Source organism: Hemicordylus capensis, chromosome 1 (assembly GCF_027244095.1).
Source record: "Hemicordylus capensis ecotype Gifberg chromosome 1, rHemCap1.1.pri, whole genome shotgun sequence".
Taxonomy (NCBI): Eukaryota; Metazoa; Chordata; class Lepidosauria; order Squamata; family Cordylidae; genus Hemicordylus; species Hemicordylus capensis.
Window position 1 is genome coordinate 247,664,913 of NC_069657.1, and position 16,566 is coordinate 247,681,478.

The 16,566-nt window shown below is 43.8% G+C and overlaps 1 protein-coding gene across 1 annotated transcript in view; it reads left to right on the forward strand.

The window, feature by feature from the left end:
- Window positions 1-15,478, forward strand: part of MCM3 (minichromosome maintenance complex component 3) — a 32,074-nt gene extending 16,596 nt beyond the window's left edge. Inside the window, exons 13-17 of the mRNA XM_053286885.1 lie at window positions 421-561; window positions 4,080-4,183; window positions 11,711-11,787; window positions 13,072-13,144; window positions 14,775-15,478. Coding sequence (XP_053142860.1) covers window positions 421-561; window positions 4,080-4,183; window positions 11,711-11,787; window positions 13,072-13,144; window positions 14,775-14,973 — 594 coding nt within the window. The 3' untranslated portion in view covers window positions 14,974-15,478. The remainder of the gene's footprint in view (window positions 1-420; window positions 562-4,079; window positions 4,184-11,710; window positions 11,788-13,071; window positions 13,145-14,774) is intronic.
- The last annotated feature ends 1,088 nt before the right edge of the window (window positions 15,479-16,566 follow it).

Sequence of the window (16,566 nt, forward strand, 5' to 3'; positions counted from 1 at the left end):
GGGGAATTGAATGCTTTTCCTTAATATCCTTCTTTTTTCAAAGGCACACATTTTAGCCGTGTGTAGTCTACTGTTTGGGTTAGCATGTGGGTACTGTATGCCGTATTTTGTGTGTCTTTCACATTGTAGAATGTCTGCTGGTACTAAGGGGTAGAGTGCCAGCGGATGCTTGTGCTACTGATGGAATCAACAGCGATGTATGCTGGGAAGTTTCCACTGCTGGTCCCTGCAAAACTCTGTTCTTGCTCTGTGGACATGTCCTATTCCTCGCACCTTCTTTCTTTAATTAACAGTTGATTGGTTTTCTTATCTTCCTTGCTGGCCTCTGCCTAGCTTCCCAGCCTTAGGCAATCAATCCTTCATGTCTGGATTCTCTTCTGTTTTCCTTCAGTAGCTGAATAGTCCTCTCCTGTTTTTCAGACTTCCCCTATAACAGCCCGCACTCTCGAGACGTTGATTCGACTCTCAACTGCCCATGCTAAAGCCAGGATGTGCAAAACAATTGACAAGCAGGATGCTAAAGCTGCATTGGAACTGGTGCAGTTTGCATACTTCAAAAAGGTATGTGAACAGCTGCAGGGCTGTCTGCCTTCATATCTAAGTGGGGGCAGGTATTGGGTAGGAATTGGTTTGTCCCCTCTGAATGGGGTCAGTAGTGTCATGCAGTGTTTGATTGATTAACTAATTCAATTTCTATACCGCCCTTCCAAAAATGGCTCAGGGCGGTTCACACAGAGAAATCACAAATAAATAAGATAAACAAAATGGATCCCTGTCCCCAAAGGGCTCACAATCTAAAAAGAAACATAAGACAGACACCAGCAACAGTCACTGGAAGTACTGTGCTGGAGGTGGATAGGGCCAGTTACTCTCCCCCTGCTAAATAAAGAGAATAACCACATTAAAAGGTGCCTCTTTGCCAAGTTAGCAGGGGTCGCAGTTGATAGCAGGGGTTTAGTTGATAGCCCTAACTCTTTTTAAAAAAAATAACTTTTAATTCAATTTTTCACAACATAAGATACGCACACGCACACACAAAAAGAAAAAAGGGAAAAAAAGAAAGAAGAAAAACCACCAAAAAAGACAAGAGGACTTGCATCTCATCATTAAAACAAGTAGCAGTTACAATACCCAAGTCTTGCCTGTAATTTAATCGTTCTCCCCCCATTAAATCGTACGAAAGTCAGCTCTAGGGCATTTGAAAAACATTTTTGTTACCACTCAAAAGCCTGATAGAAATCTATTTTATAATATGTTTTTTGGTAAATAAGAAAAGGGTCCCAGATAGCCCTAACCCTTCATGGATGTTCAACCAGACCAAGTTCTGGCAAACAGCTGGTGAGGAAGGAGCGCTTTTCCTCCAGTAGCAGAGGCTCTTTATGGTGACCCTGAATCCTTCACAGTGTGGATTTGGGGCCTGCGCAGTAGCCCTGGGGAAGGGTTTCATAGCTCCTCTTTGTGCTCTGAAGCTCTTCCTTGATTAGGTTATACCTTCTACTTGAGGTAAAGCTATGCAAATGACGGTGCCTGATCCCCTTCAGTTGGAGGAGCTCTCCCGGTTCCAGTCCTGTGTGCTTCGAAGTAATAGGACTTTCCCAAAACTCCAGCTCTGAAAGGTTTTTGCCATGTTAGCAGAAAAACTCACTGTTGACTGACCATGATGAGAGAAGCTTGTGGTCCATGGCTGCTGTACGGTCCATGGAAGAAGTTGCTGGCCACATGCAGGAGCAGAACAAACTCCCAGGCTTGTTCTAGCAAGGAGGCACAAGTATCCCATGTAAGGTGCATCTTCCTTTCAGTTGGCAGCACAGGAACCTTCATCTGCTAAGAGTATTGACTTGGTCCCACCCCACAATAGAAGAGCTACCTGATGAGGGGACTACAGAATTGTTCAGAATCTTCCTAGGCTCTTGAGTCTCTTTAATCTAAAGCCACTACACGAGAAGCAGACTTGTAAGCCCAGAGGGGCCACGGGAGTGTTTCTAAAGGCAACAATGTAACAGCCTATTGGCTCTCCTTTTAGACATGTAGCCACCATGGCTACTACTAACCCACTCATGAGTTTATATAAGCTCTCATGGTCCTCCTAGTGGATGTCTCTGTAGTTGCATGGTTTCCTGATCCTGACACAGATATTCCAAAAGATGGGGCTGTGACTAAAGAAATCATATTGGCTTGTGCAAGTCTCATGAGGCCTCAACCATGAGGGTGGCCCCCGTCAACTCTCTTCACCAGGATTTTAAATTCATGGGTACACGCTTCATATGCTCCTTAGATCAAAATATAACTTAGACTTCTGTAAAGTTTATATAAAATAGGAACAAAGGAAACTGCCTTCTACTGAATCGGATCATTGGTCCATCTCACTCAGTATTGTCTACACAGACTGCCAGCGGCTTCACCAAGGCTACAGGCAGGAATCTTTCTCAGCCCTATCTTGAAGATGCTGCCAGGGAGGGAACTTGGAACCTTCTGCATGCTCTTCCCAGAGTGGTCCTATCGCTAAGGGGAATATCTTGCAGTGCTCACATATAGCCTCCCATTCAAATGCTTAGCAAAGGGGACAGTTCATGCTTGCTTCCACAAGACCTGCTTGCTTCCACAAGACCACCAAATAGCCATGGCTGCTGCTTTTTTGACTGATATAAGCTTAGATATTCTCTCAAGCTTGCATCCTGGTAGCAGATACTGTGATCAGACTAAATTTATGAGTTTAAATAAGTGGAATGTGTACACTACTTCTAAGGAAAATCTAGCTAGAAACTCTTGCCTGGGAAGAGGGGTATTCCTTGGAGCATCTTTCAGAAAATATCCCTTGCTAACTTGGCAAAGAGTCACCTTTTTAATGTGGTGGTGCTTTATTTTTATTTTTTTTTAAGCAGGGGGAGAGTACTTGGCCCTTACCACCCCCCTAGCACAGTACATCCAGTGACTGTTGTTGTGTCTATCTTATGTTTCTTTTTAGATTGTGAGCCCCTTGGGGACAGGGGGGCATCTTACTTATTTCTTATTTCTCTGTGTAAACTGCTTTGGAAACTTTTGTTGAAAAGCAGGGTGTGTGTGTGTGTGTACGTGCGCGCGTGCACACACACACACACACACACACACACACACACACACAGCAGGGCTGCACAACTCAAATGCCCTGGTGGGCCGGAACCACCCACAACTTGGTGTGCAGGGGCCAAGGTCACATTTTTAGCACATTATGACATTAAAATTAAATAAATATAATTAGTCACTTGTGGCTCTATTTCCCCTGTCAATGGACCCATAGTTTTAATCAAGGATAGTTGGCCAGAGAATAGGTCCTGTCCTTGCTCAATCAGTGGGGCCCCTAGAGTGCATGCCAGCCCCAAACAAATGCCAGGTCCTCTCCTCTCCCTACATTGTTGTTGCTTTCAGGCTGCAATTCTAGGCATGCTTACATGGGAGTAAGCCTCACTGGGTACACCATGGAGCATATTACTGAGAAAGCATGCACAGGATGGCGCTATAAGGCAGTTAGCAGCTCCTGTGTTGCTAAAGGATACTTGGGGGCCAGTAAAATAGTCCCTGCGGGCCAAATCCGTCCCCCAGGCCTTAAGTTGAGCAGGCCTGATATATAGAGAGAGTGTAATAGAATCAACAGACAAGAACAAGGTTCTGTCTGTAGTCCCTAAATAAGAGGAGAGGCCACCTTGTAGTTCCAAGCTGCCTTATTGGTTGTTGTGTCATTCCAAACACCAGTTAAAGTCTAGGGAATTATGGTGGTACTTAAGTGGTTAAATATGCACATTATAAGTTAACACTTGGTAAATGGTCCTCTTTATTCTTCAAAAGTATTTCTAAAGAGCTTTCCCTTACACTCTTAATGCTGACATGGAAGATGGCATACATTCATGCAGGTGGGTGATTGGGTTCTCTGGAGGCTAAAGCTTTATTGAGGCATCAAAGATTCCCTTTCCTGTGTAAAGTGCCCCATTGCTAATAGGCTACTTCTTTGAGTCTCTGGCACTTTTCTGCTCTTGAGCAAATGTCTGATTGGCTGACCCAGTCTATAAACCGAGTCTATAAATGAGTCTTCTCTCATTTCAAAGGTTCTGGAAAAGGAAAAGAAACGAAAGAAGCAGGCTGAAGATGATATAGATCTAGAATCAGATGGTGAAGTTGTACAAGATAGTGAAAAAAGACAGAGCAAGAGGTAAGTGCAGGGAAGAAATGTGAAGCATTTCCAGACAGTTACATGCAGCTTGTCTTTGATCTGCCCAGAAGTTCTGGGTCCCCATTGGGTTAAGTACCTCACATATGTGCAGATTGCAGAAATAACAGCATATACACATGGTGTTGAGTATTCTTAACCCAAGATAGATTGGCTAACAAGAGCTTTGACTTTTTAATGCTAGATGTTTACAATGATGGTCCAAAGGGCCACCATTTCAGACATCCCCATACAACACATGAGTTGCAAGTTCCTTATCCAACTCTGAAGGATGTTCTCTAGTAAACCAAACCAATACACTTGGCTTCCCCTCATCTCCACTCCCAAAAGGAAGGCCAGTAATTGCCACAATTGCACCACAGTCATGGAACATAACTTCTCGTGTAACATTTGGAATAATTTGTGGCTTCAAAGCTGGCTTCAAAGCCACCTGGTCATAAAAACTGAACTTGGAATTTAGTGCTTAGAGACTGGAAGGTGCTGGGAGGGATCAGTCACTTAGCCCCTGTGCTTCTTTCTGCCTCCCCAGTACTTGCAGTCCAACTATCATTTTCAGTCCCTGAATTGGTGATAGAGTGGGAAGAGCAAATGAAAGGTAACATGTTACATTCTAAAAAGTAACTCAAGCTATGTTGTGGGGTGGCGATGGGAGGAATTTATCATAGAACAATAACTCCCCTCCCCTCCCCAACACACATACACTCCTTCACTCTACTAGGGATAGGTGAACTTGCCTTGTGGAGATTCAAAAATGGGTGATTAAAAAAAGAGCTTTTACAAAGATAAATTGGGTGGAAAGCGCTCCCCCCCCGCTTTTGATCCATTCTCATTTTTAGTGCATGTGCATTCCTAAAGCATGCTTTGAGGTTCAGGATCATAAACTGTTCTACCCAGGTTTGTGAGCTGTGTGTGCTCCCAATTTTTGGTTGTGTGGAAGCAAGGTAAGAGGAAAACCTGGGTAGAAGGGATTGTGTGGAAGCAAGGGAGGAGGAAAAGCTACCCAGGTTTCAGTTGCAAAAGAAGAAAATTCATTCCTTCTAGCCTGACTGAGTAACGTGCACAGTATAGCCCCAGACAGCACCACCCACAGATTCCAAGTTAAAGGGGAAAAAAGCATGCAAACAAATATCAAAGTGCAATGTTTCCTCAGTGCTACTGAAAATTGATAAGTTGCAGATAATCTGCCTTGTTTACAACTATTAGCACCACACAGTCAGAAAATAAAAGGAGAACCAAAGGAGCAAGCTGAATCCAAATTCTTAATGAGTGGTTATTGCTGGCATTAAAAAAAAATTTTTTTAAAGGACCTAGACTCCCAGTTCAACAGGAAAACGTTGGCTGGAGGGGAATAAGCAACTATACTTCACATTTAACATCACTAGAACACTTACTTTCCCCGTCCAAGGTCTGCTTTCACATGTGGATGAATGGAGGCCTTGCAAACGAAAATGTGGGGCATCATTACTAATGCCAGGTATTCCATCTCCCTATTTTGTGTTGGATCTCAAAAGTGGATTTTATTTAAATCACTTTTCAGGAACTTTCTATTTAATCATCACTTTCTAGTAAAAGTGCATTCTCGTCTGATAAAATATGAATACATATTCATCACTTCTCAGATGTAGGTTTCATTTTTAGAAGGTACTCTAAATACATACTATATTATGTACTATTTAAGCAATATTTTTCAAATTAATTTTCATCCAAAAATGGGATGATGATGATTTGGTCATTTTTATTTAGTATACACACTTGCATGTTCAGACATGTTCCCTTCAATATCTTCAAGGAAGGAACACTTCTCATTATGCTGATTCATTCAGGCAACCAGGCCTTGCATTTCTTTGTTGCACTGTTTGCATTTTGCACACATTCCTCTCTTACCCACAGGTACCAAAACTTCATTTAAAATATTTCCAAATGGGGTATTTTTAATGGCCTGTTGCCAATGGAGGGAAATATTTTCAGAATATTTTCTTCAGGACTTTGAGGAAAATGAGTGAGCCTGAATATGTTCTGCTCATTTTTTGTTTCTGTTCCTCACCCCTGACCCTTGCATTTATATCCAAACTCCTGCTTGCTCAGATCTACTCCATTCCCCCAAATCCTCTATTCAATGACCTTCTTTGTGTTTACACTTTTAGAGAAAGAGGTAAGGGCTTGACTCTCTCTGTGTGTGTATGTATGTATGTGTATGTATACCATATGCGGAATAGGACTGATCAGGTCTCTCTCATTTCCATGTACTGTACTTTTAAACAAGTATGTTCTTAGAATATAATTAGAAGTTATAATTACTGTTCATGCTATGTTTGATCTAGGCTCATTTATTTACAAATTGTTTTAAGAAAAAATTAAAATCTAATTTAAATAATTACTTGTCTGCTACCTGGAGCCAAGGACATCTCTGATTGGGTTATTCTTCCCACGTGCTCCCAGGCAGGACTAATTGAAAAGTATTACAAGCCTTAAGAGCCCGGGATGAATAACCCCGCCCAGTTGTCTTAGTCCTGCTGCACTCCTAGGCAGATCGCCTTCTACTACCTTAGAATTACTTCTTCAAAAGAGACTATTACTTCCTAAACAAAACTTCTTATCTCCATTCTAAACTATCCTTATTTTCTTCATTCTCGCTTAGCCTCTGTTTAAAAAAAGATTTGACTACTCCCTTCCGCTCTCCCTCCATCTATGGAGCAACGACAGGCTATCAGACATCTTATGCTCCCAAGGGGAGCAAACAGGACAGGATTTCCCTTCTCAACTAGAGCCCTGGGCTCTCTGTCTCCTGTGCCGCCACAATTTGCTGCTGCGCCACAAGGCAAAATGGAGGACGCCATACCAGGTTCCTCCCAGACCACTTGGAAGGGCGCCGCTCCAGGTCCTTCCCAACCGACAAGAAATAGTCGGAGCTCAGCCAGAGCTCAAGGGGAGGAGCCGGACAGCGTGGGCCAGGCTTCTGCCTCGTTCCCACTGCTGCCGAGCTCATCGGAACAACTGCACGCTCTTCCTGCCGTAAGCGCAAATAGCTCTGCAACTTTGGCGGGAACAGTGGAAGCCGCCTCTAGCCAAGTCCATGCCTCCCTTTCGGAGGAGGGACAGAGACTTCAGGTCTCAACACCCCCAATGGAACAGATAGCGGGGGGCTAGAGCATACAACCAGAATCGACAGGGTTTCGCAAACCAGCCAGACCACAGAAACAACAATGACCCACTGTTAGTGAGTCGGGGGGGGGGGGGGGGGGGCGGGCGCACCTGTCAGCATATTTACAGAAATGGAGGATGACTACCTCAGACCAGTGGGTACTGAATACCATTGCAACAGGGTACACTATAGACCTAATAACCACTCCCCCAACAGATTTCTCCCCATACTAAGATCACATTGGCCTATCAAACACATAAGTCTTCTAAATACGATACAAGATCTCCTGGACATAAATGCAATAGAGTTGGTTCCATCCTCTCAACGAGGCAAGGGAATTTATTCAATCCTATTTACAATACCAAAAAAGGACAAGTTGGTCAAGGCAGTACTGGATTTAAACTTTCTGAATCATTGGGTTCCCAAGTGCAGGTTTCGAATGGAATCTCTGAGCTCCATAACAGAGGCATTGCAACATCTAGATCTGTTAACATCCATAGATCTAAAGGAAGCATACTTACATGTGCCAATTCACACCGGTAGTTGACACTTACTACGCTTCAAGTATTGTGGGGTACGTTATCAGTATAAAGCCCTTCCATTCTGGCTATCAGCCCTAACGGTATTTACCAAGACACTGGCACTGCTCATCACGCACCTAAGACTACAGCGTGTCCGTATCTTTGTCTACTTAGACAACCTTTTAAAATCTCTGTCCATGAGGCAGCAAGGGATCTTCAGTTAACTAGCACTAGACCAACATGGGTTCCTTATGAACAGATAAGATCCACCTGGTACCGTCCTACCAAATACTACACCTAGGCGTACAAATAGATACGCAAAAAGACAAACTTTTCTTGCCAGAAAAGTGCTTACTTACACTGCAACAGGAGGTAGCAACAGTAATATGGGCTGGAGAGGCCAAGCCACTATCACTAGTGCGAATTCTCGGTCTAATGGTGGCTACACTGGATTCCATGCCATGGGCCAGGTTTCACTTGAAAAGTCTTCAGTGGTCCCTACTTCAGTTTCAGAGTCCTATAGCATGAAAGATCAACATACCTCGTCCATACTTTGACGGACGCTAGAGTCACTACAGTGGTGAATGATGCGTTACAGCCTCCAGCGGGGAAAAGAGTTCCTTGACTGACCCCGGGTTATCATTACAACAGATGCTAGCAAGATAGGGCATGGTACACTGTCTACACAGTTCAGCCCAGGGACGTTGGTCCACAACAGAATCCCTACACAGTATCAATAGTCTGGAGCTGAGAGCTGGATACAATATAGAACAAACACATGTTGATCAGGACCGACAACATGACAGTGAAAGCCCACATAAGCAGACAGTGGGGACCAGATCGAGATCACTGCAGGCCAAGTCAGAGATGATCATGTATTGGGCAGAGTCATCTAGCTTCAGTCATGGCCTACCATGTCCAGGGAGATCTCAACTCGATTGCAGACTGGCTGAGTTGAGAACAGCTACTACAGGAGGAGTGGACACTCAACACAAAAGTCTTCCAGAGGATCATGCAATGCTTTGGGAGACCCCAAGTGGACCTATTTGCATCAGTTCTCAACTCTCCAGATTCTTCACTCACTTTCCGTGTCCACAGGTGGAAGCAATGGCTGCCCTATCAGCGCAGTGACCATTGGGACTTCTGTATGCATTTCCTACGGCACCACAGGAGGAAGCAATGGATGCCCTATCAGTGCAGTGACCATCGAGGCTTCTGTATGCATTCATCCCGACACCATTTCTGATGCGATTCCTCCACAGAGTCTGACAATTCAAAGCCCAGGTCATCCTGGTAGCTCCATACTGGCCCAGGAGACCATAGTTTCTAGCACTGTATCACATGGCCACACAGGAACCATGGTTCCTTCCAGTGTCAGGAGACCTATTACATCATGGTCCAGTACAACACCACAATCCAGGCTGGTTACAGTTAGCCGCCTGGAGACTGAGGGGGAATACTGAGGCAGTACAGTTATACAAACAGTGTGTTGACTACCATGTTAGCCTCCACAAGGGACTCAACAAAGTGTATTTACCAGTACACATGGAGAATCTTCCTGTGTTGGTCAGCTAGACACGACATTCCCTATGGCACGGCGATGATTAAACATCGCCTAGATTTCCTTCAAGAGGGTTTGAAAAACAGACTCAAAGCTAACATGCTGAGGCACCATGCGGCATCGCTGGCTGGAATCATCACAGCGATTTCCCTTTTAAGAGATCGCAGATTGACCTCAGGTCAGGAGAAAGTGGAGTTTTTACTTGCAGACTTGGATGATTTCATCTCGACAAAAGTAGCCAAGTTTCTTTGTATTGCAAGTGAACTCCGCAGAAGACATGTTGAGAGGTTAGATGTGGGCATAGTATAGTAGGAGGGTGAACAGATTTTATCTAGACAAAATTCTTCATGTATGATACTCTCACTGTGCTGTTTCTATTGCAGTTTCTTTTGCTGTTTCTGAAGTGACGTGTAGTTTTGTGTGTGGTTTTGTTGTATTGAGTGGCCGTTGGCTGTAATAAAGTACTACTACTACTGCAGCGATTTCTAGACAAAAGGTTCTGAATCATCCACATCTTAATAGATTTCTGAGGGGAGCAATACTGATATTTCCCATTGGTGGTCCATCAATTTCCATCTTGGAGCTTACACACAGTACTCAGAGCACTACAGGTATCACCATTTGAACCAATAAGATCAATATCTCCTGAGAGTCCTATCCTACAAGACTGCTTTTCTGATGGTGGTGGCTTCTGCATACAGGATATCGGAGCTACATGCCCTATCAGCTCATAAGAATCTCTGTATCTTCTCCACTGACTCGGTCCATCTGATGCCTGACCCCTTTTTCCGGCCTAAGGTGGCATCATCTTTCCATCACTCACAGGATGTCATATTTCCTATGTTTTGTCCTAGACAGATACACGCAAAGGAAAGAGAGTGGCACAAGTTGGACGTTTGGAGATATCTTAAAATGTACAGAGGGTTTCGGACATACAGAGGCCCTGTTTGTTAGTTTTCTACCAGCAGTCAGGTATCAGTTCCTACTGTTGCCAGATGGATACATGCTTGTATTTCACTAGAGTACAAGTCTCTACATTTACATTCCCCAGAACACATACTGTGGCACACTCTACAAGAGTGGCAACCACTTCTGCGGCCTTCTCAACAAAGGCCCCAGTGCAGGAGATATGCAGGGTGGCCACATGGAAGGCAGCATTGACCTTCACAAAGCACTACAAGGTCGACTCGTATGCTTCCTCCCAAGCGGCATTTGGCTGTAGGGTGCTTCATCAGGTTCTCCCCACCCTACCCCCCAGCCTCAAAGGCAGGATGCCTCTGAGTACCAGTTGCAGGAGAGATGGCATGCCCTCAACTCCTGCCTGTAACTTCCAGTGGCATCTGGTGGGCTACTGTGCACAACAGGATGCTGGACTAGATGAGGCTTGGGCCTGATCCAGCAGGGCTGTTCTTATGTTCTTAATAGGCAAGGATGCTCCCTCCCAGAGAGTGTTTTGGCCAGAGCTGGGGTATGTCCCAATCAGAGATGTCCTTGGTTCCAGGCAGCAGAGAAAGGAGCATTGGTTCACTTACCGTGAAGGCTTCTTCTTGCTGCTGGAGCCGAGGACATCTCGGCCCTCCCAGGTGGTATCCCCGCCTACTCCATGGGAAACCCAAGCATGCTGAAAATCAATTATATCGTCACAATGGCTCCGGTATTGTTTTGACATTATCCTATTTTTTACTTCCTGTATGTTATGACTTTTCTATAGTTCAATACTAGTTATGTACGTCAATACTAATCACAAATTTGGCCTAAAAGAACTGGGCGGGGTTATCTGTCCTGGGCTCATAAGTCTTGTAATACTTTTCAGTTAGTCTTGCCTGGGAGCACATGGGAAGGATAACCAATCCGAGCTGTCCTCGGCTCCAACAGCAAGAACCCCTTCATGGCAAGTGAACTCATGCTCCTTGTTTTAAAAAGAAATCATGGATTCTTGTCTGCCCTGAGAAAAGGTATAGGTGTATGGAGGGCAAGTTTTAAGCAAGTACAATTTGTGACATCTCACAACATCATTACTGATCATGTGGCACGCCTGTTAAGGCATTAGCCTTAGGACCCAGTTTCCCAGCTCTGTGTACCTTGAGCCGAAATGAGAGAGCCTGAACTTTGATCCTAAACTGGCAAGTTTTTTGGCCATCAGACAAGAATTATGAACGACATAGATTAATTCAACGGAAAAGCCAATTATGAGTTGCTGCTGCTGCATCACACACTACAGGTATACTTTGCTAGCAATATTTCCATCATGTACATACTGCTATTAATTTTCTGTCCTTAAATAGAAGGAAGACACGTTCTAGTGATCAAGAGCCCATTGATCCCTATGACTTCAGTGATGCTGAAGAGGAGATGCCAGAAGGTAAGTAGATTCCCTCCTTTTCAGGTTGGTAGATGGCTGTTGCATGACATGTCCCCTAAGCTAAGCAGGGTCCACCCTGGTCACATATGAATAGGAGACTTGATGTGTGAGTACTGCAAGACAGTCCCCTTAGGGGATGAGCCGCTCTGGGAAGAACATCGGAAAGTTCCCAGTTCACTCCCTGGCATCTCCAAGATAGGGCTGAGGGAGATTCTGGCCTACAACCTTGGAGAAGCTGCTGCCAGTCTGTGTAGACAATATTGAGCGAGATGGACCTATGGTCTGACTCAGTTTCCTGTTCTTATTCCTCTCTTAATGCTACTCTGTGCACAATCAAATATGCCATTAGTCAGGAAGGGATTAGAACATGTAATTGGCTGTGAAAGCCGGAACTTTGAAACTTAATGGCTGTGTGATGGCTTTAGTCATCAGCTAAATATTTTCCCATGGAACTCTTTATACTATCACAGATTGGCCTTTTAAACAAGTAATACAGGGAGCTTTGGGCCGCTTTTCCTAGAATAAAAACTCTGTTTTGCCCATTTCATCATATCCACATCCTGCTCGAAGCCTGTCCACAAGTACATCAAAACTATATAATTGTGCCTTGTGTTACTTAGAACTCACCGCTCTGTGATTAAAAAATGATTGCCGGGGGGTGGGGGCAGAATCGCTGTTCATAAACAACAAAAAGGTACTTAAGTGTATGAAAACTGACTAACACTTGAATATATGAGAGAACAAACTGCTGGACACTGCACAGATTGCTCTAAGAATGCAAGTTTCTATGCAGTTCCTCTCATTTATCTTCTCAAAAGAAACTTGTGATGTGTAGGGCTACGGCTATGTGTATGTTTATGGATGAGAACTGAAACTGATAGTAGGTCATGGCTGCAATGGCATTTTTAGGGGCCCAGGGCAGTTTGGCTGAGTGGGGGCATGATTTTCTTCAAGAAAAAAGGTAAAGGATTAAACTCTTCTACCTCTGAATTGAGGCCCCTCCCCACCCCCGGCAGCTGTTCTAGAAAGGAACTCCATCAAACTAGGCAATCATTTATTTATTTATTTATTTATTTATTTGATTTATATACCGCCCTTCCAAAAACACAATCATGTGTTTTAACGCTTCCCCTACTTTGACCCTAAGTTTATTGCTCAGATATAAATTGACAGATGAGTCTCATGTCTCAGTTTAATGCTTTCTCACACTGGTATGCTTTACAACAGGATACGGAAATGACCGTTGTAGATTGCTTAATTCCATTCTTCCTTGATGTTTTCTAGTCCAAGCACACACACCGAAGACTCCTGAACCTTCAGGCACTGAGGAGGCTAAATCAAAGTTAACAGACTCAAGGTGGGTAGCATGCAAAGAAATATTGTAGGATGGAAAGTTGAATGATAGGCAGGGTCAAGCTGCTGCTAAAGGCACTCTTATATGACCCAGAGGGCTTTCTAGAATTCAAGAAATCTCCAGCTCTCATATGTCTTGGTATTTTTGGCGATGTGGAAGTAAAACAATTTAAAAGAAGTCCAAATTGATTCACTTGATTTGTTAAGTTCATTGGTTTAAGATTTCGTTTTCTGAGGCTTACTCAGGTTTTCTGTATTTGTGGGTAGCAATTTTGCAGTGAAACTGGGGGACTGGAATGTTCCTGAAAATGATATGCAAATATGCTGGTTACACGTGGCTGAAGCATGCAAGTTAGCTGTGGTTCTTTTGGCTCTTTGTATGTAGCACTGTAGGCTGAGCAATAGATACTCCCTCCTTCGTCCCTGCATCTATGGGTGGATATCTGAAGCGTTTCCTTTTGTGACTTCATAGATGGCCTTGTAAACTTGAAGGTTAAAGTCCTAGTTCCTACCATTGAGCCACCTGCCCTTCTCCTGCCCACCCCTGTGTCCATCTGCATCAAGGAAATGGACAGAGATGGCAAAGGCAGCAACCATGGCATGCTGCCGTGTTGCAGAAACACAGAGCAGCCACAGTGTGTCACTCCCTGTGCATTCTTGGCCTCCTCCAAGCAAAAGTGAGGTGCGGGGGTGGGGGTGGGGGAAAACTCAGACACAGTAACTCGAGCCTGCTGCTATTTCCCCAGCTAAGGAAACATTGGCAAAGCACTGTGGCTGTTGTGCATGCAAACCCATTTTGACACGCCACAGACAAGTTCCTAGTCTACAGTTCTATAGCTTCTTTAATAATGTCTAGCACGTGAAGACCTGGCAGCTGTTCTGAAGCACTGGGGTGCTCCAGGTAGAAGCTGCTTGAGTGTTATCTGGTCAAACAGTATTACTTAGTCTTGGTCTAAGTTTGCCTTAAACCAAGCTCTGCTCATGTGGGTGTGCTAAGAAAAATATTTCAACTGCGGTATTTCCATGTTCACCCATAGCCCACTTTCCTCTTGGAAATAAATGAAATGACCAGGCATCTACAGAGAGGGTTTTTCTTTGAGGGGCTGACGTGGGAGTGAGAAGGGGAGAAGCAGAATAAAACATTAGAAAATAAGTGAGATCCTTGTATTGAATATGTACTGTGTTCTGTCTGAAGCAAAAATCTTAGTATGCATGTGGATGCAAACAAGGAAGCAACTAAAGTTGTAAAAATATTTATTTATTTACTTACCATATTTGTATGCTGCCCAAAACACAAGTCTCTTAACGTTAACCGCCAGACTTGTTCAGTCTCTTCTTTTAATAAGTCCTCCTGTTGTCCACGTATCCCTCCTTCTGGCCATGTGCTGTCGCAGTGTGGTGGTTGCATTCCAGTGGGGATGAAATTACTGCTCTTGGGGTGTTCAAAGTGCAATAGGATCCTCTTGGATTAAAGCTGCTTTATCCTATCACTGTCTTCGATAGGATCTGCTTGGCTCATAAAAAATATCGGTTTTCTCACCTGAGAGCAAAGCTGTGCCTGAGGAATGTTCATGAGGTACTGGTAGGGTTTACTCTTTGAAACTGTGTTCTGTTTTCTCCTCTGTGTTTTGTAGACTTAAAGCATTCAAGACGGCCCTTCTGGAAGTGTTTAAAGCTGCTCATGCACAGTCTGTGAGTTTGAAGAATCTAATGGAGTCCATCAATCGGGACAACCCAACCCCCTTCTCACCTGCTGAAGTCAAGGTGGCCCTGGGGCAGATGCAAGAGGACAACCAGATCATGATGTCTGATGATATCATTTTCCTGATCTAAACCTGCACCTAGAAAGAAGCGGAGTTTTTCCTTTTGGATACTAGGGTTGGAGACTCTTTTCAGCACCTTCAGAAGGACCATCCAGAAACTGACCTCAGCCATCTAGATCAAGAGGATTTTAACTTGAACTTGCAGTAATTGTTGGGGGGAACTGATTCCTAGATTTTGTTGATAGACTTGTGTGGCTGTTGTGTGTTGCTGTTTATGTCGAGCGAGGGGAATACTGCTTTTCAAAGCCCACCTACTAGTTTGTTAGCAACTTTAACTGGTTTCTGAACAAATCAGTAGTGGGCATTTTGGAAGATACATCAATGTCAAGCTCTCATATTCAATTATTTCCACTATGGAGATTTATAGAGCACAGCAGTGCAACTGTAAGCGGTCAGCTTTGTCTCTTTGAATCCTCGGCAAATTAATGTCTAAATTGTCTGCCAGCTATATAATGTATACTTTTTCTTACTTGGTGTGGACTTCTTAATAAACCACATGTTGTAATGAGTGTGAATCAGGTTTTTATAATCCTTTAGATTTTCTCGCCCCGTACCTGCGGCTATCTGGCAGCTGCTTGCAAACTCTCGCGAGAGCTGCCACACATGGGATTAGCCACGGGTACATCTTAGAGAAATAAATATAAAGATTAGTTCAGTGTGTAAGTGTCTCTACAATATATGCCAGCAGCTTTTCTACTTTGAGCAATGAATGGGCTGGGTCCCGACTGGTGCCTGCAAAATGGTGCGTCTTCATTCCCATCTCCCACTGCAGCCTCTTGAGCCCCGACGAAAAGTTACTCCTGAGGGTCACGAGATCTTCAGGAATGACGAGATGCGGCATAGGAGGCTTCAGGGGAGGGAGATAGCCAGAAGCCCCAGGAAGGAGAACCTCTAGCTGAGGTGCTGCTCCATGCATGGTTTCTGGGTATCGCTTCTCCCACTGCAAACCATTTTGCCATATCTCATGCCATTATTGAATATCCTTTACCTCTCAGCAGTGGCCTTTTGTGGGGTTTGGGAAACTTCAGTAGGAAGCGGGGAAGCTGCCTTGTACGGGCAAATGTTGTGCCAACAGTAGATGCTATCATCTTGGGATAAAGAATAGTGATTATATAAGCTCATATAGTGTTTCTCGAAGACAACCTTTTTTTGAAAAATTTGCCTCAAAACAAACTCAAACTTATAAAAAGATGTGTAATGATCCTGTTTGATTGTCAAACACTTTTTTGGGTTACTTATTTCAAGCTTTTGATCATTGTTAGCAATAATTTTTTGACTACTATTTTTTTTACTACTTATTTATGGTTACCTATCTAATGAAATCAGTATATTTAATTGTTCTAAATTAAGCAAAACAGCCTTCTTATCCTAAGAAATCTGTTGCCCTACCTGACATAACTGAGTAGCCTCATAGTAATGAATGAGCTTAGGTACAGCTAACTCTCTTAATTCGCCTGGACGTTGTACGTACTTCATACTGGGATCTTTCTCCTGCTTGGCTAAATTTGGTTAGCAGCCTAATGCTGCAATCCTATGCACACATGGGAGTAAGCTCTCTTGAACTTGGTGAGATTTACTTCTGAGAAAATATGCATAAGACTGC